The sequence below is a fragment of the Excalfactoria chinensis genome, chromosome 3 (assembly GCF_039878825.1).
Source record: "Excalfactoria chinensis isolate bCotChi1 chromosome 3, bCotChi1.hap2, whole genome shotgun sequence".
NCBI classification, from domain to species: Eukaryota; Metazoa; Chordata; class Aves; order Galliformes; family Phasianidae; genus Excalfactoria; species Excalfactoria chinensis.
This window is the reverse complement of record NC_092827.1, coordinates 21,286,371-21,313,154: the sequence shown is the minus strand read 5'-3', so window position 1 is coordinate 21,313,154 and position 26,784 is coordinate 21,286,371. Positions and strand designations below refer to the sequence as shown.

The 26,784-nt window shown below is 42.8% G+C and overlaps 2 protein-coding genes across 4 annotated transcripts; both read left to right on the top strand.

Moving 5' to 3' along the window:
- The first annotated feature begins 8,092 nt into the window (after positions 1-8,092).
- On the top strand, positions 8,093-18,292 carry LOC140249811 (glutathione S-transferase-like). Of its 3 annotated transcripts, none has more exons than XM_072331968.1 (7): positions 8,093-8,149; positions 10,801-10,922; positions 11,603-11,654; positions 14,426-14,558; positions 14,904-15,045; positions 16,065-16,196; positions 18,002-18,292. In XM_072331968.1, exons 2-7 carry the CDS (start codon positions 10,836-10,838, stop codon positions 18,125-18,127), a joined length of 672 nt encoding a protein of 223 aa, XP_072188069.1. In that variant the 5' UTR covers positions 8,093-8,149; positions 10,801-10,835; the 3' UTR covers positions 18,128-18,292. The 3 variants fall into 3 exon arrangements, with proteins under 3 accessions (XP_072188069.1, XP_072188070.1, XP_072188071.1); XM_072331969.1 differs by having other exon boundaries at positions 8,122-8,149; positions 10,787-10,922; XM_072331970.1 differs by having other exon boundaries at positions 8,126-8,149; positions 10,817-10,922.
- Positions 18,293-20,800: 2,508 nt separating this feature from the next.
- LOC140249513 (glutathione S-transferase) lies at positions 20,801-26,777 on the top strand. The gene is made up of 7 exons (XM_072331268.1): positions 20,801-20,890; positions 21,579-21,705; positions 22,799-22,850; positions 24,041-24,173; positions 24,753-24,894; positions 25,802-25,933; positions 26,450-26,777. The coding sequence occupies exons 2-7, from the start codon at positions 21,619-21,621 to the stop codon at positions 26,567-26,569; spliced, it is 666 nt and encodes a 221-aa protein (XP_072187369.1). The 5' UTR covers positions 20,801-20,890; positions 21,579-21,618; the 3' UTR covers positions 26,570-26,777.
- Positions 26,778-26,784: the final 7 nt, after the last annotated feature.

Genomic DNA, 26,784 nt, shown 5'->3' with positions numbered 1-26,784 from the left:
TGTGCTTGTTGTCGTGTTTGTCTCATGAATGAAGGTTGAGGTTTGCAAATTGTTGGAACTTGTCTTTGAGGATATATTCTTTATGCCTGATTTGAGGGAGATCCTTACCAACCTGAAATGAAAATCCTTATCAAGATCCTTATCAACATTTCTTTCGCATTTATAAACCAAGGGATGGAGATGGTAGGTGGTAAACCATCACACAAACCCGGTATAGTTCCTACCTCAGCCCTAATAACTCTCCAACTCAAAATGTTAGTTAGGTCTCTTCTTCCCCATGTTATTTTTAACCTGTGGTTTCAGCAGATGAAATCTAAAGTTTCAGCACAAAGGAATGGCAAATTTATTTAATCATTTCAGTAAATGACTGGTTGGAAGGGCTGCTTAATAAGATGCTATCTTAGACTTTCATAGCTTGTATAGTTCTGTATTAATCATATAGTTTAAAAAGGTTTCTGCCCCATCTCCAGTGTCACTTTTTAATTCCTGAGCTGGCTGTATGTTGAGAAATGGGATGCTTCTTGACCTTGTAATGCAGCAAATATGCTTGAGTAATACTTGGTGAATGAATTGCCCACTAGGGAGCTCATCAGTCTCACAGCCTCAGAGCCACTGAAGTTCTCAGCACTATAAAAGCCAAAAGAATAGTAAGATGCTGAATGTAGGCAAAATATGTCCCCTGCAAGGGTTCTGCTGTCTTTACCATGCACCATATCCATAGTGAATAGTTCAGGCTGTGTCAGGAAGATCAAGGGGCTGCAAGCACCACACCTGGCACATCAGCATATGCTTTGACATGGAATGAAGGAGCTTGTCTCTTGGCTGATTTTCAAAAGGGACATGTGGGTTCCTGGACCTGGTGGTAGCCCTGGAGCTAATGCCACTGAGCATCAGGCACTGATCTGAGATTCAAGAGGGGCTTTGCTGATCATGCATATTTTGGGGCTAGAAGGTTCTAGATTTAGGAGAAGTAAGCTGCTGTTCCATTATCTCATTTTCATACATTTTTTAGCATGTAAGTAGCCGCTTGTGAGCCTGAAAGTCATTTAGAGGAGATAATTTCCCTTTCTTTCTTGTTGACACCAGCACATGATGCTGTTTGGTACACTTGTGGTTCGGTTGTTTCTTTTTCATTCATTTGTTGCATATTTGTGACCAATTGTTTCTACTTCTGTCCTTGCTGCAGTTCAAGTTCCCTTCTTTTAGACCGTGTATCTATTGTTTCCACTCTTATTTTTCCTTTTTTCCCCTCAGCAGACTACAACCCCCCTGTTGAAATGCAGCTCAAAAGCTGTCTTTGTGGAGAAGGCTGAGGACAGCTGGCTGGCTATGGTTGCTGCCAAGTGGGAAGCCTGAGAGTAGAGTTCAGTAGTTACCATAGGAGCTGCCTCCTGTGCAGGGGGAGAGCTGCTTCTCAACCAGGATCTCTTAAACAGGGAGTCCAACTGCCTGTTTGTTTATTGTTAAAGCGGTAAATCAAGAATTACAACGCCCACAGTGCCTGCAAATTTATGTAAAAACCCTTCTGCATAGTTATTAGTGGTTGTAACAGGTTTATGTAAAAACCCTTCTGCGTGGTTATTAGTGGTTGTAACAGGTTTGAAGGATTTCACAGCTCTTACAAAACGTTCATAAATGCATCTTGAGTGTGATGTAAGGATTCTCTAGAGTGGCTTTACCCAGCAGAGGGAAGAGGACAACAGAGCATAGGATACCGCTCAGCCACAGTTGCTACCCTGTACTGATCAGTGTCTGATTGTTGGCATCATAGATAAGATCCTGCTTCTAGTGGAGGTTATTTTAGATCCCAGTTGCTACAGGAGATAATTTCAGCCTTAAGCGCTTACAGGGGTCTGTCTCAGTTCCATTTCAACACTACAAAAGCTACGGGCCTTGAATTAAACAGGCGTTACACTTCTTTCGCCCTAGATGGAGCCCTGCTCCTTCAGCAAGTGCCCATGTGGATACCGATGAGATTAAAATGGTGCGGCCCCAAGCCATCCCCAGTAACGCAGCAGGAAGAGCACAGCCTCTGTGTTAAGGAGCTGAAGGACAGAGCCCGGTACGGTAACTCTAAGCACCACATACCTGGTTTTGAACTATGGCTACTTCTGCAGTCATGGAAGGAAGTGTGTGTCTCCAGGTGGCGATTTATCTGAGCTGTAAGGCAGGGTTAATCTCTTACCATGTGACTGGAAGCGTGTCTGCATGTCTCACAGGAGTGAAGAGCAGAATTCAGTCGTGTACAAACTCGTGTGCAGAAGCACCTTCTAGATTCTGACCGTGTTGCTGTAAAGCTTCCTTTATTTGTGTTTGCTTAAGGTTTCTGTAGCTGCAACTTGTGTCTGTTTCCCCTCCTCCTTTCACCTTGCTTCCCTGAGAAGAGTTTGTTCCCATCCTCTCATTAGATAGTTGAAAACAGCAATTAGACCCTTGATACTCTGCAATGTAACATTTTATGAGGGGACTAAAAAAAAAAAATAAATAAATAGCAACGTTTGCAGAAGATTAAAGTAAATAAAGTTGACAGCAAGGAGGGGAGAAAGGTGAGATTGGTGATCTGAGTCAGCGTGCAAACTCAGAATGAATAGGCAAAGTTGCAGCTTCCAATTCTTTCCAATTGCCTGCCCTGCTACTTTCCTTTCAGAAGAGTTTCTCCTATACACACATGAAAATGGGCGTAAAGGAAGCGCTGCCCTCTTTTTAGCAACAGACAGAAGGAACTCGCCTGTCCTTCAGCCTGGGACTGCAAAGCTCAGCTCCCAACCAGCCCACTCAGATAAACACCAGTTCAAGCACAGACCACCCCTCCACTCACTTTATGAAAGAAGAAATTATGTTCTTGAAGACTTGCCGTTGCTCTGCAGTTTTGCACTTGGGGAGCTTTAGCCTTGGGATGAAAGAGCTGTGTGTGCTGGATTCCCTCATTAGCCTGCTTTGGGTAATCCTTTCAGAAAACACAGGCATAACTCTCATGCTTTGTAGAACATCGCATTGTTGATGTTCTCACGTGCAAATACACCCACACAACAACAGCAACAAGTGTAACAGGGGAGTGTGTACCTTAACCTTAACTAAACAAGTGCGCTCTTCATTTTCCTGGTGCTGTGGTACCTCCTTGCTAATTCTAACAGGTGCTCAGCTGAAGCAGGGCAGGTTGGAGGCAGGAGGACGTACATCCCCAGGATCCAGGAGTTGGTTTTGCACTAAAAGGGGCAGTCTCACACGTTTCATACTGTCCTGGTCCTTCCCGAAGCAGGAGAGATACCTTTCCCAATTAGACTACTGAAGACCCATGTATAGGTTTAGGCTACAAAGGTGATTTGTCTTTTCTGCTCATTCCTATGCAGAAGCCTAGGAATCTGTGCTTTCAGCTACAGCAGTAGACAGTGCTTATTTTATTGCCAAGGGTGTCCATGAGGAGCACTTTATAGATAGGAGGCTTGTAGAAGGAAATGTCTGGGAATTAATTATTACATTTATATAAACCTATGGTGAAGGTTTTATCATCAGGAGGATTCATAAATCTTTCCTATTATTGTTATACAATTATACTGTTCTGGACTATGTACTTGGCTTTCATGACCAAGCTCTGTTTGGAGGTAATAAAACAATTATACCAACACAGATTCCTGCATTTGCTTCGTACCAGCCTTGGCAGAAGCAGTGAGTTGTAGCTTCACCATCACTTTTCTAGCATGGATGTACCGCCAGTGTTTTATTTACTGCAAGTTCATTACTTGTACATAAAGAGTGTATAAAGTGTCAGCCTAGTTCTCAAGCACACCAAAGCCTTCCTTTAGTGTTCCTGTTCTGGGAAGTGCAGTATATCTTCTCTCATGGAAGAGAAGTTAAAATGCTTGGAAGGTTCTTGCAGCCTTCCAGAGTGCAGAAGTATTCAAGAGGGGAGCAGGAAATACAGCCAACAAAGTAAAGCACAAAGACTATAAAATGAAAAAGCAGAGCTGAGGAAAGAAACCACCATCTGTGAGAAAAGTAAATGCGGAGGTAGAAGTTTATTCATACATATTATTAAAACACACACGTCATCATTTTGAAGATAGTACAAAACAGTTAATAAAGAGAATGTTAAAAGTCAGATTGTTCAATACTGTATAAATAACGTGCTGTTACTCTCATCTCATTGAATCTTTTCATGCTGACAGATCTGTGTAAAGGACTCTAAAGGAAGGAGAGAATACTTCCTTCTAAAGGGAAGAGGATATTCTTCTAAAGGCTGATATCTATGTGAAGGATACTGAGTCCTATGAGAATGATGATGAACTCTGAGGAAAACAGACTTCAGTAAAAACAAAGTGGTTTTATAGGAATAGAAGTGGACTTGCATGCCCTGAAATTTATTTCTCCTTATATAAGAAATGTAAGTGGATCTGGTTTTATAAAGACAAGGACCAGAACAAACAAAATGTCTCACAGGATTAAAGCTGGTTTGAAGTATTTTCCAGTGACCGATTTCAATGACAATTTCTTACACCGAGAAAAAAAAAATAACCTGAATAAATGCAGTTGTTAAGCTTTATAATTGGTCAATATCAGATAAATGTAGAAGTCTGCTTTACTTCCCTCCATCTCCTTTTGAAAACATAAATATTATCTAATCATTTAACTATTATTAACTATTATTATTAACTGATCATTTGTTCTATTTGCAACAGTGCACATCAGCTTTAGATGTAATGATGTGCGTTAACTGAGAGTCCTAGAAAGTAAGTCCTAGAAAGTTTTTCAGCACATGCCAGAAACCCTACAAAGGAAATGTACACAAGTTACTACTGACCTTACTTAAGTACGGTATCTCACAACAGGCATTAAAGTTATTTTTTAGTTGTCTTTAAAGCCTTGATCTGGCACATCTCACACCATGTGGGATATCAACCCACCCTTTGACCAGACTGTGCAGATTTGGGGCTAAATATCTATGTAGACTCTGCTCCTTTTTTGGCATGCGCATAACTGGTATTTATGTTTGACCCTGACATTGCCCTGAGTCAGCATGTCACCTTCTCTGCTTGCCTGCTGGCTTTAGCCCACCCTTCATTTGTCCTCATTGTCCTTCTCATTCTTAAGTGCACTGCTAAGCATCACTCCAGGCTCTGTCTAAAGCCCCTCAAAGGGTTCTGCATGATCCGGCACTGTTTGTGCTGCTGATGGTGCTCTGGCCCTGCAGCCATTGGCACAGTGAAGCTGGTGTCTGTACACCCACTCCCACTTTGCACACAGGGTGTCTGTCTCTGAGGCAGTGACTGGCAACCATCCTTGTCCCACACTTGCCCACCCACAGTGCCTGGGCACCCTGTGGGACAGCTGGTTGGCTGAGGTCACAGCTGTGCTAGGAAACTTTGACTACAAGGAGAGGCACATGCTGTTGCTGGGGTCTGTGTGCTGGCCTCTCATTTTTCTAGCGTAAATCTTGTTTCTGTCCCTCTGTTTAAGCTTTCCCTGCTAGCAGCACAGTGAGTGTAAATCAGGATTGAGACTGCTTTACTCAGAATTTTCTGTGCTGGTGGTCTGGATAAGTGCCAGCTGGCCTGCAGAAATGTGCAGGCGGCGACGCCAGCTTGGCTGGCATCATACTTAGGGTGATTTTTGTTGCAGCAAGTTGAAGATGAGTCAACAGTGTGCCCAGTCAGGGAGCTGAGGAGCAGCGCTGAGCTCTGCTCTGTGTGACAGCGACAGGGCCAGAGGGGACGGCATGGAACTGTGCCAGGGGAGGGGCAGCTGGGGGTCAGGGACAGGGTCTGCACCAGGGGGCAGTGGGCATGGAACGGGCTGCACAGGACAGTGGGCACAGCCCTGAGATGACAGAGTTCAGGGAGTTTGCGTACAGTAGGGTCTGAATTTCGGGTGTTCCTATGGTGGAGCAAGGAGTTGGTCTTGATGACCCTTATGGGTTCCTTCCAACTAAGGATCATAGAATTCTAAGAGTCTATGTACTTGGGTGTTCAGTAAGGATCTCAGGACAAGACTAGAGTCATTACTGGAGTGTCACTGTATGACAGGTCAGCACATCTTGGGTTGTGTGACACATAACTTGGTTGACTATTTATGTGGACTCCAGTTTTATCAATGTGGGCTTGTTCTTCATCTTAAGAGCTTGATCGGAAGTGCAGGGAGAATCCTCCTAACTCCCTGCTTCATTCTCCAGCACCATTTAGCTGCATACCCAGCCCTTACCCCTGAAAAGATGCTGCCAGAAGTTGAAAGCAGTTGTGGTGCCCCAAGACAGCAGCTGGGTGGTTTGTGAGCATCACATTTAGATGCTCCAAGGTGCATCATCACAAAATGTGTTCACAGACTGCACTGGAAACTTGATGTGCTGGGTGGGGCGTGCTTGTGCCCAACCCAAGGTCCTTTAAGTGGTACCTGGGATCCATGCCAGCTGCCTGGATGCTCACAGGCGTGGCTTACCAGATTTTTTATAACATAGATTTGTTTTCTGTTCTACTCTGTAGGATTATACAACAAGTCGAGTTAGAGATGAAAGCAATCTCGTCAGCAGTAGATACAGATGTCAGTGGAGCTTATAAAGGTTACACTGTTTTCACAATTGCTGAACTGAAAGCAAAACAAAAATTTCACAAAATCATAAAATGGCCTCAAACATCATCTAAATCTAACAGGGGGCAAACCCTTCCCAACAGACAGGGCTGTGTGGAAGGGGAACAACTGTTGAATCTGGATGTGACATTGTTCAGTAAGTCCAAAAAGCACCAGAACATTTTGCTTGACTGCTCATCACCGTGCCTCACATCAGAGATATCAGAGACCTCAAAGCAGGAACGGCTTAATCTTTACTTGGTGCTGCCATTACGGACAGGTATGGGCAAACACTTCCAGCCTGTACATGTGGATTTTCTGGAGGTTACTAATTGGATTTGACATGGAAACAATATGGAAATGTACATTTAATGATCTGCTTTATTCTCCAGATGATGAATCCGAGGGGGTTAGAATTAGGCAAAGAAGGAAGAAGCAGCCTATCATTGTATTTTGCTGACACCATCAACGCTGCAAGAACATAAATTATGAATTTCCAAGAGGACTCAGGTGAAAATGCATCTCTAGAGGAGATTGTCAGCAGCTGCTGGGCAGATAAACTGTAACTGAACCAGAAATGTGAGGAAAAAAAAGAAAGCAGCATTTTGAAAGTTCTTCAGAGTAGTCAGATAAAGACTTTGGTCCTGAAACTGCCCATCTTGCGATGCTATGTTGGTACAGCCGTGACTGTACCATGACTCAGTGTGTGCTCTATGGGCAGACCTTCAGATTAGCTGTGCTAACATCTGATGCAGAGAGTAAATGATGCCACATCATATGTGAGTCCACGCTAGAGGGGAGCAAATGGTCCTTGCTGTCCGAATCCTACTTCGTATCTATTAAGCTATGTTTGTGTCTATCCACATTCCCTGCCGTTTTGATCAATTTGCCTGACATGTAGATAGCAAAGCGTAGGTAGCTAGAAGTCACAGAAACAGGGTAGGAAAATCACACTTCATCTCTGTATACACTGTGTGTAAGTCTCCATGTACACTCAATTGCAAAAGCTGTGCTGTTTCCTTAACATGAGGGCTAAGTTGTTGCATAAACTGCTCATCTCTTTTTTATACCAAGTTATCACTAAGTAAACTGTCACCAGCAAGCTGCATTTAGAAGTAGTTGGGAATCGTTATCCCCTACTTTGGGTATTATTTTTATGCTGAAAATAAGAACCTCAGTTACTGTTACAACAGGCCTAGAAGATTTACTGTTTAGTTTTTAAAAAGTTGCTATTATCTTAAATAAGATACAGAAGAACTCATAATGTTCTCAGTGTTTTAAAGTGTCTTTCTCTTATATGTGTGTAAAGCACCCCAGTAACTCCAAAAGAGGAGCTTGAATAGATAGCTATGACAGAAACTATGCAAATACCCCATAGTATGGTCAAAGTCAGCAAGCTGCAAAAGAGCCTCTGCCTTAAGTGGCACCTTCAGATACATATGCCTTTAAGTTCTCTAACCTCAGATTAACGGCAGTAGGAGAATTTCTCTCTAATTGGGTATAGCTGGGAACTCCCCAGGAGTAGGAGGAGCTCCAAAGTTAAACCAGAGGTGACACTGCACCCGCAAGCAGTGGAGGCTGAGTTCAGAAGGTAAGTATGGAGTTCTAAACTCTCTTTTCTTTAAGTGCTCAGGCTACCATGTAGAGCAAGAAAATTCTTTTTAATCAGGAAACTAATCCTGCAGTGTGATTCACATCTGGGTAAAGCAGATTTCTTAAGCGCTGAAGGAGCGAATAGGACAGAAATACAGAGTTAAGACAAAAGCAGCAGTAAATGAATATGTATGTAGATACATCCTCTCGCTTTTGTACTTGAAGCAATGGTGATTTGTGGGTTTCCACCCAAGTGGTGATGCTGAGAGCTTGACTGCACCTACAGTTTCCTGCCAAGTACTAGGCTGTCTTTTCAGGAGGACAAAGTTCTCCAGCAAGTTTGGAATGGTGTCTGCCCATCTCCAGTGGCAACAGGCACATAGGCGTGTGTCCAAGACTCAGCTTCTGATCCAGGCACCATAACACAGGTGCTGATATACAGGCTGTGTGTGGCAGGGCCCTTTGTAGTCAATGGTGATGTCTGGTGGATCTAAGACTGAGAAGACTACAAACAAACAAACAAAAACCCCAACCAAGTATTTCTTTCTGTGTCAGAGGTTTAAGATTATTAAAATCTACTTGTGGCCAATGGAGTTATTATGTATTTTAGAAAGCTGTAGCTGATGGCAAGTTTTTATTGTTTACTTGTGATTACTCTTCACATAATTCAATGCTATACAGAATTTCTCACTCATTTAAGCAATAAAATGTCACCTAATGCTTTTCACTCCCTATGTTTTCCAGCACGGTTGTAGAACCCTTGGCTGTGTAGTTAACATCCTATTTACTGTAAGTTTTGGTGCATTACAAGCAGGGTCAATGTGTGTTGGAATGATACGATGCAATGCTTCCGATAAGCGTAGTAATGAAGAGGCACCAGTTAGCTGCGGATAGACAGATAAACTGCACAGTCATGTCAGAAAAGCTGTTCACTCAGCAGTTGCAGAAACGAATGCAACTTCTGACTTACAGTCAGGACCGTAGTTAGCAACAGTTGTTTGTGTTCTAAAACTGGAGGTGTTATTTTCTCTGCTGTATTCAGATTATGTTGTCAAACTCCTGTGAAACTTTCTTGTTGTAAAAGCATAGCTTAATTCTTACTGGAATTGTTCTGGTTGCTCTTTAAAATGGAGTTTTGGCAAAGCATTGTCTGAATGTACTTTGTTTTAAGCACGCTTAGAAAGCAGTGTGATTTGAAGAAAATATCACTAGAATGCATTTTCCATTTAAATGGAAAATGAAGTGCGGGTACAGTCATGTGATAGCAACAGTATGACTGTTGCAGCTTTTGTTTTTAGCTCTGAGAAAACTGAAATCATCTGTAGGATTGTTGCTTGTTTTTATCTTGTTTTGTTTTCAGGACGTCCTTAAGATACCCGTTCTTCAGCTTTTTTATTCCCATTCCGTAGTGTATGACACTAACATGTTTGTAAAGAGGGAATTCTAGTCCCATTTTTTAGCAATTAGGACAATGGAACACAGAGAAATGAAGGCAAATACATGCTCCAGGTTCAAAACAAACATCCCATTTGTTTGTCCATACTGCATGAAGTAGGTTCATGTTGACTTTCTGCTATGTGTGCTATGATGGGAGCTGCAGAGATCATGGTGTGCTGATGTGCAGGGTCCTGGGCACAGGTGTGCACTCCCTGGTGCCCTGGGATACACTTTGGGGGCACCTGCATCCAGGTTGAAGGTATGATTTTGGGGGTGACCATAAGCACCAAGGAGACAGGCTGAGGCCATCCAAGATGACTGATCTAGATGCTGATTTAGTGGTTGGCAACTCAGCCCCTGGCAGGTGGTTTGGAACTAGAATATCCCTGAGGTCTCTTCCAACCCAAGCTATTCTATGATTCTGTGAGTGCCAAGGCAGCTCAATCTGCCTCTTGGAACAGAGGGAAGATCAGTGATTCATGTACTTAAAGAAAGAAGTGGATGACAGAGGAAGCTGCATGATGCACTGTGACATCTGGTGAAAAGAAAGAAAGAAAAAAAGCTAGAAACATTTCAGCCTAGCAGTAAAACACCTTTTCCTTTCCCTCTTTTCAGTGGGGATCATGGCAATGAAGGGCACTGAGTAACTGCTCCGAGGGCATGGTAGGATTTCCAGTGGCTTTGTATTAATGCAGTGAGGCTCCCCCTCCAGCTCAGTATTCAGGTTGCTTGTTTGAGCATGTCTGACCATCAAAACCTTTTCCCAGTAGCACTGGAAAAGTTTTGCCACTCAGCACATCTTTCCTTTCCTAGTATAGAACAAGAGGTAATTGCCTTAAGCTGAGCCAGGGGAGGTTCAGATCGGAAATTAGGAAACATTTCTTCTCAGAAGGAGTGGTGAGGCATCGGCACAGGCTGCCCAGGGAGGTGCTGGAGTCACAGTCCCTGGAGGTGTTCAGGAACTGTGTGGATGTGTCACTGAGGGCCATGGATAGTGGGCATGGTGGGTGTGGGTTGACTGGTGGAACAGATGATCTCAATGGTCTTATCCAACCTTAATGATTCTATGATTCTATAGGCTGTGTTGTCACTAATCCATCTCTCATATTTTAAGTCAAATAATGCACACTTGTAGTGAGAATAAAAGGCTTTTCTATTTCTTCCCCCCAAATAATGGTACTTAAACCTGCTTTATGAGATCTTTGTTTTCAGCTTAATATTTTTCAAGGCACCAGGATCTCAGAAGCATGTCGGGGAAGCCCAGGCTCACCTATCTCAATGGGAGAGGGCGAATGGAGTCCATCCGTTGGCTGCTGGCTGCAGCCGGAGTGGAGGTTGGTTGACACTCAGCTCTTTACATGGACACTGTGTGAAACAATTCAGTATGCACACAGGGAATAAGAGACTGTAAAAGGGTGAAAAGCTTATTTTTGGAATAGATTTAGGTTTGGACCTACTCTGTTCAGTGGCTGGTATTTGGGATGCAAACTCAATGGAGCTTTGGGTTTCTCAGAGTTAGCATCAGTCTTCTGAAGTAATTCTAGTGGGTCTAAACAGGGATTTTTTAAAAGGCCTTTAATGAATCTAAGTTTTCTAGCTGTGCAAAATCACTTTTCCTCAGTCTTATTTAGCTTGCAGATGCAAAGTGTATAAAAAAAAAAAAAAGGATGTTATTGACTCACATGCTCTGGGGGTGGTGTTAGAAAGAGCTGATTTACTTGTGCTTCCCTTGGCACTGGCTGCAGCCTGCTCTTCCCTGTAGATGCCTGTGTCTTCTGCTTGCACTCCAATAATTTCCAAATCAGTGCAACCAGGCAGAAATGGCCAGGCCCTTCCGCTGCAATCCAGCCATGGGGATGGGTGGAGAGTCCTCAGGGGATTCACAGTCAAACTGCACAGCTGAAGCCCCAGCTCATTGTGTTTTGCTTGGCTGAATTGTTCTGCTCGAGGTTATGTGCAGTCAGTTGGAGAAAAATGCCAGAAACATAAAGAGCTCTTCTCTCTTCTTTTCCAGTTTGAAGAAGTTTTTCTGCAAACAAGAGAGCAGTTTTTGAAGTTAGGCCAAGGTAAGACTATGATGCTTGAGGCTTTGGCCATCAGAAAGTTGCTCGTATTAATCTACATTTGTGATTTAAAAGCAATTTATTTAAACCAGTGCAAACTTCCAGGTATACATATGCTGAAACACTGGTTTTGTGTAACCTGTTCATTGCAGTGCCAGATAACTTCTATGAGACAGGAGTCATAGCTTCTATCACTGTGCTCACAGTAACACATTAAATATGGTTAGCATTTGGAATTTTAAGGTAGGACTTGACATGGCAGTAAGGTAGAAGGCTAGTTGTGCTGGACAAGCCAGAGCCACAAGTCTTCCCCCAGGTAAGTCTGATGTGGTCCAAGCAGCCAAAAAGCCTTCACATAAACTTTAGGAGTGAGACCAATCCCAACTGCAATGCAAACCCCACAGCCACTGGCCTTCATACTTGGTCAGCTGAAGCCCAGTTCAAAGCCCACTGCAGCCACCCTGGAAGGAGAAGGCCTTGCTGCCCAGGTGGGGAAGGAGCTGGGCCTGTGAGGAGCACTGCCAGCTGTGCCTGTCCTGAACTTCTCCAGCTGCCCAAGACAGGAACACACCAGCACAGCAAAGAGACACCTTGAAAAGGACTTGGCTGTGTTCTGGCTGCCCATTCAGATGGGGAAAGCTGTGTTTAAAGAAAAGCTGAAAACAAAACTAAACTGAACAAAACAACAATGAAAAAGTGGTATCAGTGAGATCAGTTGCAGGTCTAGATGGCTGGGAATCCAACGATGTGGGAAGGCTGTGTGCTGTAAAGACAACAAATACGGCCCTAAATACAGTAGCTTAGGTACTGAAAGCCCAAATCTGAATTTCCTTCTCAAAGATATTTAACCCAAACAGAATGGTATCATTCTGCATTCAGTAATGAAGCCTATCTGTAGCCAGAGAGGAGAAGTAAGTGGCAGTGAAAAGGACAGGGAAGTCTTCTAAGGAAGATCAAGGCTCTTCATGTGTATATGTATAGTGAGCTTAAGGGACTAAGAGCACAAAGAAAAAGGCTGGCTTTGATACGATAAGTTGAAGAAAGATGAATATTAGTCATTTGGTGTAGTGCTGCCAGGTGATCAGAGCAGGACTGAACATGAGTTACCACCACTCCCTCTACCTCCATTGCTGTTCTGTGACAAACAGGCCTAGATTATCGCTCTTCAATGTATGCCCACAGACCATCATCAGACACAAAATACAGTCAGCAAAATAAGTTGCAAACTGCTTTAGACCCTGCATGTATGTTATGTGCAATGGCTACATGAAGTGGTTCCATTGCAAAAGCAGAAGCAGCAGCCTACTGATGGTCACAAGAGAAAAATTCTTCTCTGTAAATAAGAAACAAACCAGGCATTCAGAGTCCTCACATTTGCTACACTATACTTCTTGTCAAGGGGCAGAAAGTCAGATTCATTATCTACTTAGTGCAACTTATTGCTGAGAAGTATGCTTGGATAGCTGCTATTTTTCTCATCCTACGTTATTTCTGCTAGATAGGGGTCTCTTTAGAGGTGATATTCTTTTCCTAATCTGCAGAGGCATGTTCTGGTAAGAGATGATGACACAGGGTCATTCTGTTAGTGTTTATGAGAAATAAACAGGCTATTTCTTGCTACAAAGAGAGCTGCTTTCTGAATTTAAGCTGTAAATTAGTGATATAGTGAAGATTTTTTATTAATTCTTGGTTAGTAGAGTATTTTAGCAGCTCCTATGTAAAGAAGAGAGTAGGTAAAGGTGTTGTGAACTCTTGTACTTGGAAGAAATGCACTATTAATAACGATCTAGCAATTAAAATGAATGCTTAATATTGAGCAATACAAAGTGGCAGCTGTCTACTTGGATTTAGAGCTCCAGTGTGATCTTAACAGGTCAGGATTGTTCTTTGGGTGCCCCTAAATGTGTAAATAGAGCAGGGAGTATCTCCAAAGCTTGCAAATGAGTTCAGCAGAAAACTGTGCTAGAAAAGACTGACTTTGCTGTTCCAAACACAAGGTCTCAGCACAGCCTCATTAAAGGATCAGCCAGACTGCTTCCAGCACTGGGAGAAAACAGGGCTGTCAGCACAGGGGCAGGAGGGGATGATGGTAGCATGGCTGGACGGGTTTAAGTTGTTGTGAAATGACACTGGGGACAGGAAGGCCTGTAATGGAAACCTACAGGGATGCTCAAAGTCCTGTTTCTGGAGCAACTATGCAAAACCTATTGAAGCAGCAGGCTGCTGTCACACTCCCCATCCCTGGCTTCAGTGCCTCACAATGAATCTGGCGCTGCTTCTCCCAGTGCCCTGACCTTTCCCTTTGTCCCACTAGCTCAGTCTTACTGTGGCACTACTTCTTTTTTTTTATTTCCAAGCCTATTTATGTGCCTTCTGGGGGACTGATCTGCATTCAGAATAACTGGACTTTTTGTTCTGAAGTTCAGATTTAACACAGCTCTTCATTCTCCTCAGGTCCCTGGGGCTGGAACTGCTGGGTCAGCCTTCTCCTGCCAGCAGCGCCAGGGGCCAGGAGTGCAAGGGAGCAATGCCAGTTCCCGTCAGGCAATGCAGCTCTGGCAAAGCTGCAAAGCATGGGGCCCAGCTGTACTGCTCTGACCGAGCTGCAAACCTGATGCCTACCAGACAGCATTTGATCTTTCCCACAATGTTAATTAACCACGTGGAGTTTCAGAGTTAGGGCAAGGCGTCTGTGATCTACACTGCAAAAGAAATGAACTCTCCTGTAAAGTCCAGGAGGAATTAACAAGTTCTCCTTCTTCTTTCTGTCCTAGATGGATCCCTGCTGTTCCATCAACTGCCGCTGGTTGAGATCGATGGGATGAAGTTGGTGCAGTGCAGAGCCATCCTCAGCTACATAGCAGGGAAATACAATCTCTATGGGAAAGACCTGAAGGAGAGAGCCCTGTACTGTAACACTTCCTCTTGCTTAATGAGCAATCTGTTATTTGATAGCCATATTACATAGAATAAATGCAACCCTGTAAATCCAATAAAAAGGTGTGAGAAAGGCTAACGAAACAAAGCAGACTGTAGCCTTTGTTTAGGTTTTAACCATTGCTTATGAAATGCTGTTGAACAGAAACAGGCTTTTAGTCCTTTTAAAACTTACCTAGCTTTATTTTGTACTTAGTTTTGGCTATGAAAATTGGCACCGTGATTGTGCTACACAAGTCCTGTAAGCTGCCTTAGTTAATTGCAATACAAATGAAATAAATCCCGTGCTCTGATCTATTGCCTCCCCCCAAATAGGATCGACATGTATGTGGAAGGAATATCAGATCTGATGCAATTGATTTTGATGTTTCCTTTCTCTCCACCTGACGCGAAGGAGAAAAATCTTGCCACGATTGCAGAGAAGGCAACAGAGAGGTACTTCCCCGTCTTTGAAAAGGTATGTGACAGAGAGGATGTGCCTAGGAAACGTGCATTTACAGTTATCAGAAACTTTTCCGAAACTAAGAACATCATTGTGGTACAGCTGGATCCAGGTCCTCAGTCCACTTGGCTCTCACAAGAAGGGGAAATGAAACAGCAAATCTTCTGTTTGTTTGCTCATGTTGTCAGGGCTGGAACAGCCACCAAGCAAACAAAGTGAAATGTTTTTAGTTTACACAGCATATCTTTTTTTACTGATGTAAAAGCAAGCACGTATGTTGTTGCTGGTAGTTTTTTTTCCATGAGAGAAAATTCCACTCTTGTATTTGTTCAGAGCACTCTTGTATTTGTTCAGAGTTCTGCTGTCCTTCAGTCGAAGAATGCAAAAATCCCTTGCAAATAAATCAGATAGACAAAAACACTGAGGTATTGGGACTGCTTTTGTAGAACAACAGCCTCAGATTTCTGCACGCCTCATTTGCAGAAACAACAAACCAAACCCACAAGACCTGGGAACGCTGTTCACCTTTGTAACATTCATTTAGTTTTGATGGAAAGCAATGATAAATGCTGAACATCCTAGAAGTTCCTATTACTATAACAACTTGCTTCTGGAGGCAGGGATTCTCTTTGGTTGGCTATTGTGATTTTTGCATACTAAGTTTGCTTCCTGCATGTTGAACAGAACCATAAATTAAATCTCTAAATGGCATTTTCATGAATTCTCTCCAGTTCCTCCATTGTCTCTTTTTATAACCTTATGACTGTTAATATCTTATTTAAGTGTGTGGCTTTGTCTGTTTTCCCAGTACTGATAATCACTCATCGTTACCAAGTGACCAGAGTTTGTAATATGTGCACTAGAAGTTCTGATTTTTTTCCAACAACAGTGAAGTGATTTGGGCTCACAGATGTCTAGCTAAAAAGTGAAACTTCACTTACAATCACTTACAGTCACTGATTAGCTCTACAGCTGTGCCATAAGGCTCAGCTGCCATGTATCATCTGCAACCTGTGCTCTTTTGTACTCTACAGGTTTTGAAACAGCATGGCCAAGACTTTCTTGTGGGAAACCGATTCAGCTGGGCAGATGTTCAGCTCATAGAAGCCATTTTAGCAGTGGAGGAGAAAGTACCTTCTGTGCTTTCTGGGTTTCCCCAGCTGCAGGTAATGATGCTATTGAACAAGCTCATGTTCAGGAACCACACACACAGTACAAAGACCTGCCGTCTCAGTAGAAATCAATGTCATTCTCAGGAAACCACTGACCTAAGCTGCCCTGTTTCCATTTTCCGGTGTCCTGCTTGTAAATACTATCTACAACTAATAACAAACTAATACTGTGACATAGGTAGACATGCTAGAATATGATAGAGTGTGCCATTTTCTGGTATTATAAATTTGGGATTCCAATAACTTTACTGCAGCATGGCCAGAAATTCAAGCCCTGATGAAAGAAAACACGCTGTTTTATTTCGGTAATCAACTTGATATCATCAAGGATGAATTTTCTGTTCTTGTACTATGTACAAAATCTGCAACCAAGTGAAAGTAAGGCAATCAGAGATCAGACAATTCCAGATCTGCAGAATGCTATAGAAACCAGTGCATGAGCGAACCTGCAGGAGTCAGAGTTGTGATACAGAGGATCTAAATCATCTGAGACTAAAAGAAGCAAATACTGTTCAGTAGTTCAACCTTGTGCCTGTAATCTTGGTAAATAGAGTAGTGCAAGCAATGCAAATTTAGACTGATGATGCTATGCTTAAAGTCATTATTTTGTGCTTAAAAACAGTTAACCTGAAGGATGCACTCAAAGACTTCTGCTTTGATCCCATTAACAAAACAAGCAGTCCAGCAGCAGACTATCCTCACTGGAATTTCTGCTTGGTACTAAAGGAAAAGGGGAGGGGAGGAGATGTGATACTCCCCCTACCCCTCAAATCCCAACCCCAGCAGTATAAGTCTGAATTCAGCATGACAGAATGAGCTGCTTTAGTGACAAAGTTGGCAGAAGTTTGTGCCAAACTGCAACCTGTGCACCATTTTTCAGCCTCAGGAAATTCTGGGCTCTAGCTCCCATCTTTTGGGAAAATACCTTGTCCACCAGGTATGGGCACAGTTCTTCTGACATGACTTGAATCATAAGGATGCCTTCATGTCCAGAAGAGAAAATACCTCTAATATTGGTGTTTATTTACTTCACAGATTTTACTTTTCTTACTCCTTCTTGCACTCCCCCTTATCATTCCAATGCTTGTAAGGAAGAGGAATTGTCGGAGGTGGTTCTTACATACATAATATTGCTGAGCTAACTGTGGGGTCTCCAGATGTTCAAAACCTGCTCCAGTGAGTCCTCTCAGACTATACAGTGAGAGGAGGCATCTCTTGTCATCTGAGATGCCTAAGTCATCCTCATCTTGGCCACCAGACAACCCTAGAAGGGAAGTGGCCTGAGGCCCATGCTATATTTGCCAGCTCCATGTAAATAATTTGGCTGAGCTGAGGTGAGACACATAGTACAGGAAGCCTCCACAGGACAACTGAGTTGAGTAAAGACTGCTTCCAGCCATTTCACTTTCACCCACGCAGTCTTAGAAGTGCCTTGTGGTAAAATTTTGTTGCTAATTTGGTTTGCCTAGGTGGTAAGTTTGCACCTTACAATGCCAAAACAATTCCTATGGACCTTTTAAACTAATCTCTAAAGCTCCTAGATATTGCAGTTTTGCCTCCAGCTTCTTGCAGGCAGTGGAGATGGTGCTGCTTGCTCCAACACTGCTTTCACTGGTAAGAATAAGCATTTGGCAGCAGCTGTGTCCTTCTCATGTTAGGCAGGAGGAACCTACATAAACCTGCTCAGCACCTGAATAAATCTATTCTACCAGCAGGGGGAAGAAGCTGTCCAGTGTCCTGTGCATGGAACGTTGCTGCTCACATCGTCGGGATTTATCTCTCTCGCTTTTATTTTTCAGGCTTTTAAAACCAAAATGAGCAACATGCCTACAATTAAGAAGTTCCTGCAGCCCGGCAGCCCAAGGAAGCCCCCTCCAGATGAACATTATGTAGCAACTGTGATGAAAATTTTTAAGCTAGGCTGAGTGCAGTGTTAACTTCACCAAGTCCCAGAGTGCTGGGAAGAAAGACACCAAAATCCAAACCCTTAAAGGAAGTAGGAAACCCAGTAAAGTTTTATTGTACTTAAAAGCAATGGTAGAAATCAATAGAAGAGTGAAATAAAGCATTCTGTTTACTCTGGCAACGTGACAGCAGATTTGCCTTTTTTTTGGTGTCTAACGCTTTGCAACACATGCAAACAAAGCAGAAAGGAAGCAAATAGCTCTTTGTCAAGAGTAGGGAACTTACTCCTTTGTAAGGAGAGTGATGAAGTGCTAGTATGGCAGAATGATCCAAGGGGTGGAGCACCTACACTGCCAGGACAGGTTGAGAGAGATGGAGCTGTTCAGCCTGGAGAAAGGAAGGCTCCAGAGAGACCTGAGAGCACTGGAACAGGTTACCCAGAGAGGTGATGGACGTTCCATCCTTGGAAATATACAAGGTGGGGCTGGATGGAGCTCTGAACAATCTGATCTAGCTGTAGATGTCCCTCTTCATTGTAGGAGAGTTGGATCAAATGATCTTTAAACGTCCCTTCCAACACAAAACATTCTATGTCTGTATGATTCTCTGAAATTAGGCTTCAAAATAACAACTACAGAAGAGAACAAAGAGAAAAAAGAAGAAAGTGAAAAAAAAAAATTGCAAGATATACCTGGTAAAGCGAAGAGAGAAGAATGAACCTTCTTTGCAGATTGCTTGCTCTACAGCATACTCACCATGGTCTCCCAGGAAGCAGAACATGCATGCTCCCTTCAGGGCTGCACCACTGTAGGCAGCTGTGACCATTGCTCCTTCAACAGGGGTGGGAAAGCCAGAATTTTGGTCTCCTGCAAACACAGTAACAGCCACATCTAGGAGAAACTGTTTAATTAAGTATATCCATTTCTCTGCTTCTGGAGTAATAAAAAAATGTTTTTAGGGTTAATTTATTAAGGTGTATATGTGATATTTCCCTTAGCTTTACCACTTGGCTGGTTCATCTGAAGTGAGAAGTACTTAAAAATCAGATGCCTTCACACATGCCAGAAACTGACCTTTTGAGCGCATACTGCTGGCTTTGTTTTGGATATCAGCTGTAGCTCCAGTGTTTGGTGAGGGATTCTTCCTACCTGGATTTAGGTCTATTTAAAGGAAACCAGATAGAATAAATGCTTAACTGCAAAACAAGATTTTTCAGCTTAGTCACATCCATTAGCTAAGCATTTTGCTGGTGATGAACAGGAGCCTGCATGCTGAACTCTTAAATCTGCACCAGAAGAGGGGAACCATTGTCACTGTTGCTACTGTAGGAACACATCACCCACCTCCTCACTGAGCTGACACACACAGTTCAGCCTCCATAAATCATAGAATCAAAGGTTGGAAAGGACCTACAAGATCATTCCAACCATCCTCCCTTTACCACACCTACAGAAAACCACTAAACCATATCTCCTAACTCCCTATCCAGATGCCTCTTGAACACTGCCAGGGATGGCGACTCCACCACCTCCATGGGCAGCCATTCCAGTGCCTGACCACTCTCTGAGAGAAAAAGTTCCTTCTTATGCCCAGTCTAAACCTCATCTGGTACAACTTGTGGCCATTTCCTCAGGTCCTGTTTGTTGTCTGGGAGGCAACAAACCTTCCTTCAGGAAGTTGTAGAGTGCAATGTTGCCTCCCCTGAGCCTCCTCTTCTCCAGGCTAAACAATCCCAGCTCCCTGGGCTGCTCCTAATAAGACTTGTGCTCCAGACCCCTCACCAGTTTCGTTGCCCTTCTCTGGACACGTTCTGTAAGTCTTGATGAATGTCAAGGGTTGCAGTTTTTTCCTCAGGGAGGAATTCAGTTACACACCTTTGCTTCAAATGAGCTTTGAGTTCAAATACCATTTTTGTCACAGCAGTGGCTGGAGGCTGGTAGATGCCCAGGGACATGCACCATGGTGTTGGTGGCTGAGCAGCAAATCTACGCTATCCCTCATTATCTACGAGGAGCACCTGAAGGAGAGAGACCAGAAACATAAGAACTCATTTCTTTGACTACGTTTCACATTTCCTCTGTGTAATACCAGAAGAATATCCCAGCTCGCATTTAGACCTGGGGTGATTCAGCAGATTTTCACAGAGCACACTGAATGTGCCTGCATGTGATGCCTACATTACTAACCAGGCAGATTAGAAAGGAGAATGGGGCAAGGGTGTTCATGCAGTACAGTCTCTTAGGAATCAATACAGTTATCAAAAGACAACAGTACAACAGTTAGTAGTTTACCCCCTGATACCAACCACTCTCCTTTCACCATGTCCTGCTATCATTAGCAGCGATCATTTCCCCAGGTCAAATCCTGGGCAATATCTTTGACAGAAAGTACAATCTGCTTCTATGTCCAAGAATGAGATTCAGCAGAAGAAATGTCCTGAAGGAACATCCCCTGCCTCTATGGGAAGGGAATGACACTGAAGAAGAATTCATGCTAAAATAGTTGATAAAATGTGCATGAAAAGGTATAAAACTAGGCACAAAGGCACAGCTGTCCTAAATGGTGGTGACCTCTCACAAGTGTTACATACGTGCACGGTCAGCATTAGTCAAGAATTAATTTCCTGTAGTTAATAAGTGATTAAAACGAGATGTTTTAATTGCTTAAGTAATAGTGTTACTCAACAACAGAGAAGAGTCTGCAATTTGCTGTGTAGGAGGAGCTAAAAGCTCCATAAGCTCAGAGCAAAGCTGCTGAGAGCTCAGAGTGAGTTCCAGTGCAAGGTAAGCGTTTTGGCTTTTGGGTATGCAAAGGGAATTAGTGTACTTGATGCTGAAGTCAGGGGATGGATTTTGTGAATTAAAAACCTGCAGGAACATTCTTTGCTAATGTGGTTTTTGTGCATCAGATGAGTAATCAATAATCAACTGCTTTGCATGCATACAGATCAAAGAAAAATCAGTTTAGATCTCAGAAGCATGAAGTGGTTCCTATTTTGGAGACAGTGGCAAGCTACTTACAAGGGGGATTTGTTTAGTTGTAGCCATTTGCTTTTTGCTGCTGTTCATTCTTCAACTTGTTTATTGTCTTGTTTTTCATAACTGTGACATGAATATAAATTGGGCACTGCCTACCAAAAGAAACTACAGCAATTACAAAGTTTGCATTGTGTATGGAGCAGTGTGTATCACACAACCAGCTTTTTGGGCAGAGCTGAATATTTTGAGCTGGAATTAGTCTTTGCTTTGCACATTCTCTGATATGGGCCAAATTCTTATAGTGTGCAGTTCTGCTTAACTAAACTGTGTGTTGAAAATTCATTACAGCCTTTCAGTCTATTCTCATGTCCTCTGATTTGATGACAGCCCTGCACCATCAGTCATTGTTTTAAAAGAAGACCACTTTGAGCTGTGCTTGAGAACAAGCTGGAGATTCACAAACAGCCTTCTGATCCTTCTTTATTTGTGATAGTTCTTTATTCTAGGTAGCAGGAAATCAGACACGTGGAAACATGTCTGGGAAGCCAGTTCTGCACTATACCAGCTCAAGAGGTCGAATGGAATCAATACGGTGGCTGCTAGCGGCTGCTGGAGTTGAGGTTTGTCTATGGTTGTTCTACTGATAGCATGTGACAAATACTCATTTATAGTATTCCATATAAAAAAAATGCACTACCATTAGAAAATAAAGGATCATCACTTTCTTACCCTTGGCAGGAAGAGCAGCTTCCTTTTTCACTTCCACGCATCATGTGATAACCACGCTGTTAGCATTATAAGTGCATCTTCCTTGTGACTGCTGAAAGAAGTCATTTAAAACCAGAACTTGGCTTATCATCCTCTAATCAGAGAAGTCAAGTACTTTATCTTCTGAAGGCCCGTAGTTAAATCTCAGTGTACAAAATAGTGTATATGTTATTCCTATTACAACTAAGTTTATCCCTGCACATACTGTGTATTATAAAACATTCACTTACTGTTTTAACTTTGATTATTCCTAGATAATAGATCAGGGCGTGTGAGTTTCAGGAGCTTGTTTGCTGTTGTGATGGGCAACGTGCCAGAAAACTGCAAGGAGCACATAGGCTTCATCCCTCCTTTTGTCAGCTCATGAAATAGGAGCTCTAACATGAATCCACCTTTCCTGCATGAATATAAGTATTCTCCTCCCTGCAGGATTAATTGCCAGTGCTCAGAACAGAAGCACAGAATCATAGAATCATAGGATGGATTGTGTTGTAAGGGACCTTCAAGACCCCTCTGTTACTGGCACACCTCCCTCTAGACCAGGCTGCTCAAATCCCATCCAGCCCCAGGGAGGGACATCCACAACCTCTCTGGGTGACCCGTTCCAGTGTATCACCACCCTCACAGTAAATAATTTCTTCCTGATTTGTAATCTAAGTCTACCCTCTTCCAACATCACACTTGCTGTTTCTCCTGAAGAGAAACTTTTGTGCCTTCTCTCCAATTCAGGTTTAGCCAAAATGTGATGGGCACAAAAATACAAATTTGCATGGGAGAGGGATGAGGAGACAATATGGAAAAGGCAAACTCATTGTTCGAAACCTGATTCGGTGTTTCTGAAACAAAATTCCCATCAGCATTGCATTTTGGGGCCTTGTTGTCTCATGAAAAGGAGGAGGTAAAACATGCAGTCAGATCACAATTTTCCTTCTGTATTCCCTGCAGTTTGAAGAAAGATTTATAGAAAAAAAGGAAGATTTCCAGAAGTTAAAGTCGGGTAAGTTTCCTTCCCTTTTGAATAATCAGATAATAATGAACATAAGAACTGTGTGTTCCAGAACATGAGAGGAATCTTATGTCTCTTGAAAAGAAAACCTAGACTGGCTGGTACAGATGGAATCACAGACATACACTGCAGTAACCATCAACTCAGGGTCCAACAGGCCCATCCTCTGCTCAAGCAGGGACACACAGAGTAGGTCCCCAGGACCACATCCAAGTAGCTTTTGAAGATCTCCAAGGAGGAGACTCCACAGCCTCTGGGCAGCCTCTGACATCACTCCATCACCCACACAGTAACAGTGTTTCCTGGTGTTTGGATGTTAACCCACTATACCCATTGGCACTTGCCCTATGTCAGTGTCAGTGTATTTATCTGCAGTCAGATCATCTTGAGGCACAAGCAGAAGTGAAAATATCTTTAATAGCAAAAGGTTTCTGTCCGTGTGCATGCCTGCCTTGCTTTGGCTACAAAGGTGGACAGAGCCAATGGATTAGCTTTGTCAAGAAATGTGATTCCATGCAGCAAATACTGTTTCTTCCAACAGTTCCCAGAGGTATTTTGCCTTCTTCCTTCCTAGTGTAAGACTTCCACAGACAAGCCAGAGATTTACACAGCTAAAATATTTACACAGATAAAATACACCAATTATAGCCACACAGGTATTATACACCAATTGGTATTTGGCTTAAGTAAGAATCACACGAATTGCCCAACAGTATTCTCTGCTTCAAGCATGGTTTTGTAGAAAGTCGATGTAGGAATCATAAGGATAAATACTAACATGTATATTTAATGATAAACATTAACAGAAGTCTGGGTTTCCAAAATTCTTACTAAGGCATAACAGAATTTGGTGCATGATGGGTCAGATCCTTTAGTGCTTAGAATCTGTATTATCCTCCACAAAAATCAACTGAACTAGGGCCACGCAGTTCTGGACTTGTGCTTTTCAGCATATGATTGCAGAAAGATCTGCATGTGGGTACTTCTTCAGATTTGAAGAAACATCAAGAAACTTATAATGAATTATTAGTACATCACTAATAAATGGTCTTATGGCAAAACATTCCACACCATATTATGAGAGTGAGGAATTGAAAATAAGAACGGTGGTTATTTTCCTGTATCCCCATAGATGATCTTCATTCCCAGGCTGAGCATCTCCTTGTCTTCTTCTTTCCCAGATGGATCCCTGCTGTTCCAGCAAGTGCCCATGGTGGAGATCGATGGGATGAAGATGGTGCAGACCAGAGCCATCCTCAACTACATAGCAGGGAAATACAATCTCTATGGGAAGGACCTGAAGGAGAGAGCCCTGTACTGTACCAGTACTACCTTTGTTTGTTAGCTCATAGCTGGTACTACTTTTCTGTGTACCAATAGATGTCGTAACGCAGAATATCTTAGCTCACATTCAGAGTCACGGTAGTTCAGCGAGTTTTTTTACAGCATGTGTTCACTGTGACTGTGAGCAATGTCTACAATAGTAATGATAAGCTAGATAAGGCAGGCAGGTTGACGTAGGGGAATTTATAAAGATCAGAGTTCAACATGGTTATCAAAAAGAAAAAAGCAAAAGCTTTGGGGAACCATGGTTTAACCTGAAGCATGTTAAAATGCTTCAATTTAATAAGCACAATTCCACAATTCAAGATATCCGTTAGGAATTGTATAGACCCACTGCTTGATTAAACACAGCTGATGAGAATTTTACTATGGGCTTGGATATGCATGTGCCAATTCTGTATTCAAGTTTGAGAAACTTAATACAGAGAAGTATCACCCCTGGTGAAAAAAGAAGGGGTATGGTCTTTAACTGATGGGTTGAAGCTAGTTCCTGTTCCACTATTTGGACCTCCAGTATTTGACCTGACCAACTGGATCTGTTCCTTTCAGAATTGACATGTACGTGGAAGGATTGGCAGATCTGTATGAGTTAATCCTGACGAACATTTTCCAACCAGCAGATAAAAAGGAGGAACATCTTGCTAATGCTTTGGACAAGGCTGCAAACAGATATTTCCCAGTCTTTGAGAAGGTACGTAACAAAGATTTAGTAGTTTAATTAATATTGTTTTCCTGAAATTCCATTCCTGGGCTACACAAACATATTTTATTCAGGAAAACAGAAAGGACAAATTAGCACATAAATGTAAATGCTGTGGTTTTGGTAGGAGTGAGATGAGGCTGGAGACAGAATACCACAAAGGGGAGAGGTGACACTGCAGGTCTAGGAGACAGGCAGAGCTGCAACAACCCAGGACGCACTGAGTTCCACAGAGCTCCATGTTTCAGTCTGTATGTTGTTTCAGACAATAGCACTGGCTTTTACACAAAGCCTCTTCCTGAAGTACTGGACCCTCTGACCAAACGTGCATTAGAAGAATTGCAGCATAGATACAGGAGAAGGACTGCAGGTCCTTCTGTCATTAAAGAAGAAAAAGAAAAGGGGAAGATGGCTGAGCTGGAAGCAGGGTGTCAAGAAACTGAGGCAGGGGCTACATGCAGAGAGTGCCCAGTGCAATATTCCCAAACTGAAGCAGAAAGAGGTGAGAAATAAGGGAGCTGCCCATCATTTGAAAGAGTCCAGGATACTCCTACTATGGCCTGTGCTGAATTCCAGTCTTCTGTAAATTCTGTACAGTGATGGTTGTGTTCCATGATGTGTAGACCAACACTGCGGGGGGAAGAGTGCTGTAATTACAAGGGCTACAGAAGTGAAGGCAAGAGGGCTGGACCTCGGAAAAGAGATGCAGAATGGAAGGGACTGATGTATAAGGGCTGTGATGGCAGAGTGGTCGGATTATCCGATAGTACTACAGGTGTTCTCATAGCATTTCTTTGTTGGGCGACAATTCCTTGCAGTGGATGATCTTACTTTGAAGACATCATGTTATGTGACACACAGATCACAGCTGCTTCTGGTCCCTGTTCCATGTTTTTAGGTTTTAAAAGACCACGGACATGACTTCCTTGTTGGCAACAAGCTGAGCAGAGCAGATGTGAGTTTACTGGAAACCATTTTAGTGGTTGAAGAGTGCAAGCCTGATGCACTTGCGAAGTTTCCTCTCTTGCAGGTAATTGCATAGACAGTTTTTATGGATGTAAACCAAAGCAGAAGCCCTGATTTAAACTGGTTGAGAAAATATGGGGGTGGGAGGATAGGAATTCAAACTCAGTGTCTGAGGGCGTTGTCCAAATGCTCCTTGAACTCCATGCTCTTGGGTCAGTACCCACTGCCCTGATCAGCCTGTTCCATGCCCACCCCGACCCTTCTCCTTGGTAGCCCCGCTTTGGACACTCCCTTATAGCTTATCATCCTTGTAAAACTGTGGCACCCAAACCTGCACACACTGCTGGAGGTGAGGCCACACAGTACCCTTTAGGGAGTCAGGTGCTCCTCTTAACTTAGGATCATCTGCAGACCTCGTTCGGATGCATTTGAGTTGTACATCCAGATAAGCACACTAAAGGACTAGACGTAGAATGGTGCTACTGGGGACCTGCCACCAGGCTCATGTATCCTAATGAACTGCTATTCTGATAGTTGCTGTTGTTCTTTAGCACAGCACTGTTTCCCTTTTGTTTTGTAGAGTTTTAAAGCAAGAGTAAGCAATATCCCCAACATCAAGAAATTCCTGCAGCCTGGCAGCCAGAGGAAACCACGTCTACAGGAAAAAGATTTACCAAAACTGATGGCAATTTTCCACTGAACATCACCTGAAACCTACTGAAACTCCGTTTAATTGTCTCTGTGTTTGCTGATAAGCAGAATTAATTAAATCAGTGAGAAGTTTTGTGATGTCTCTTTTGCCAACCTACAGCAAATGCTTTCTAAGCAAGTCACTCAATTAGGCGGTACACTGGATGAAACTGTCTTAAATAATTAAGAGTTTTCCTCAAATAAAGTCCCTATTTAACTACTGAC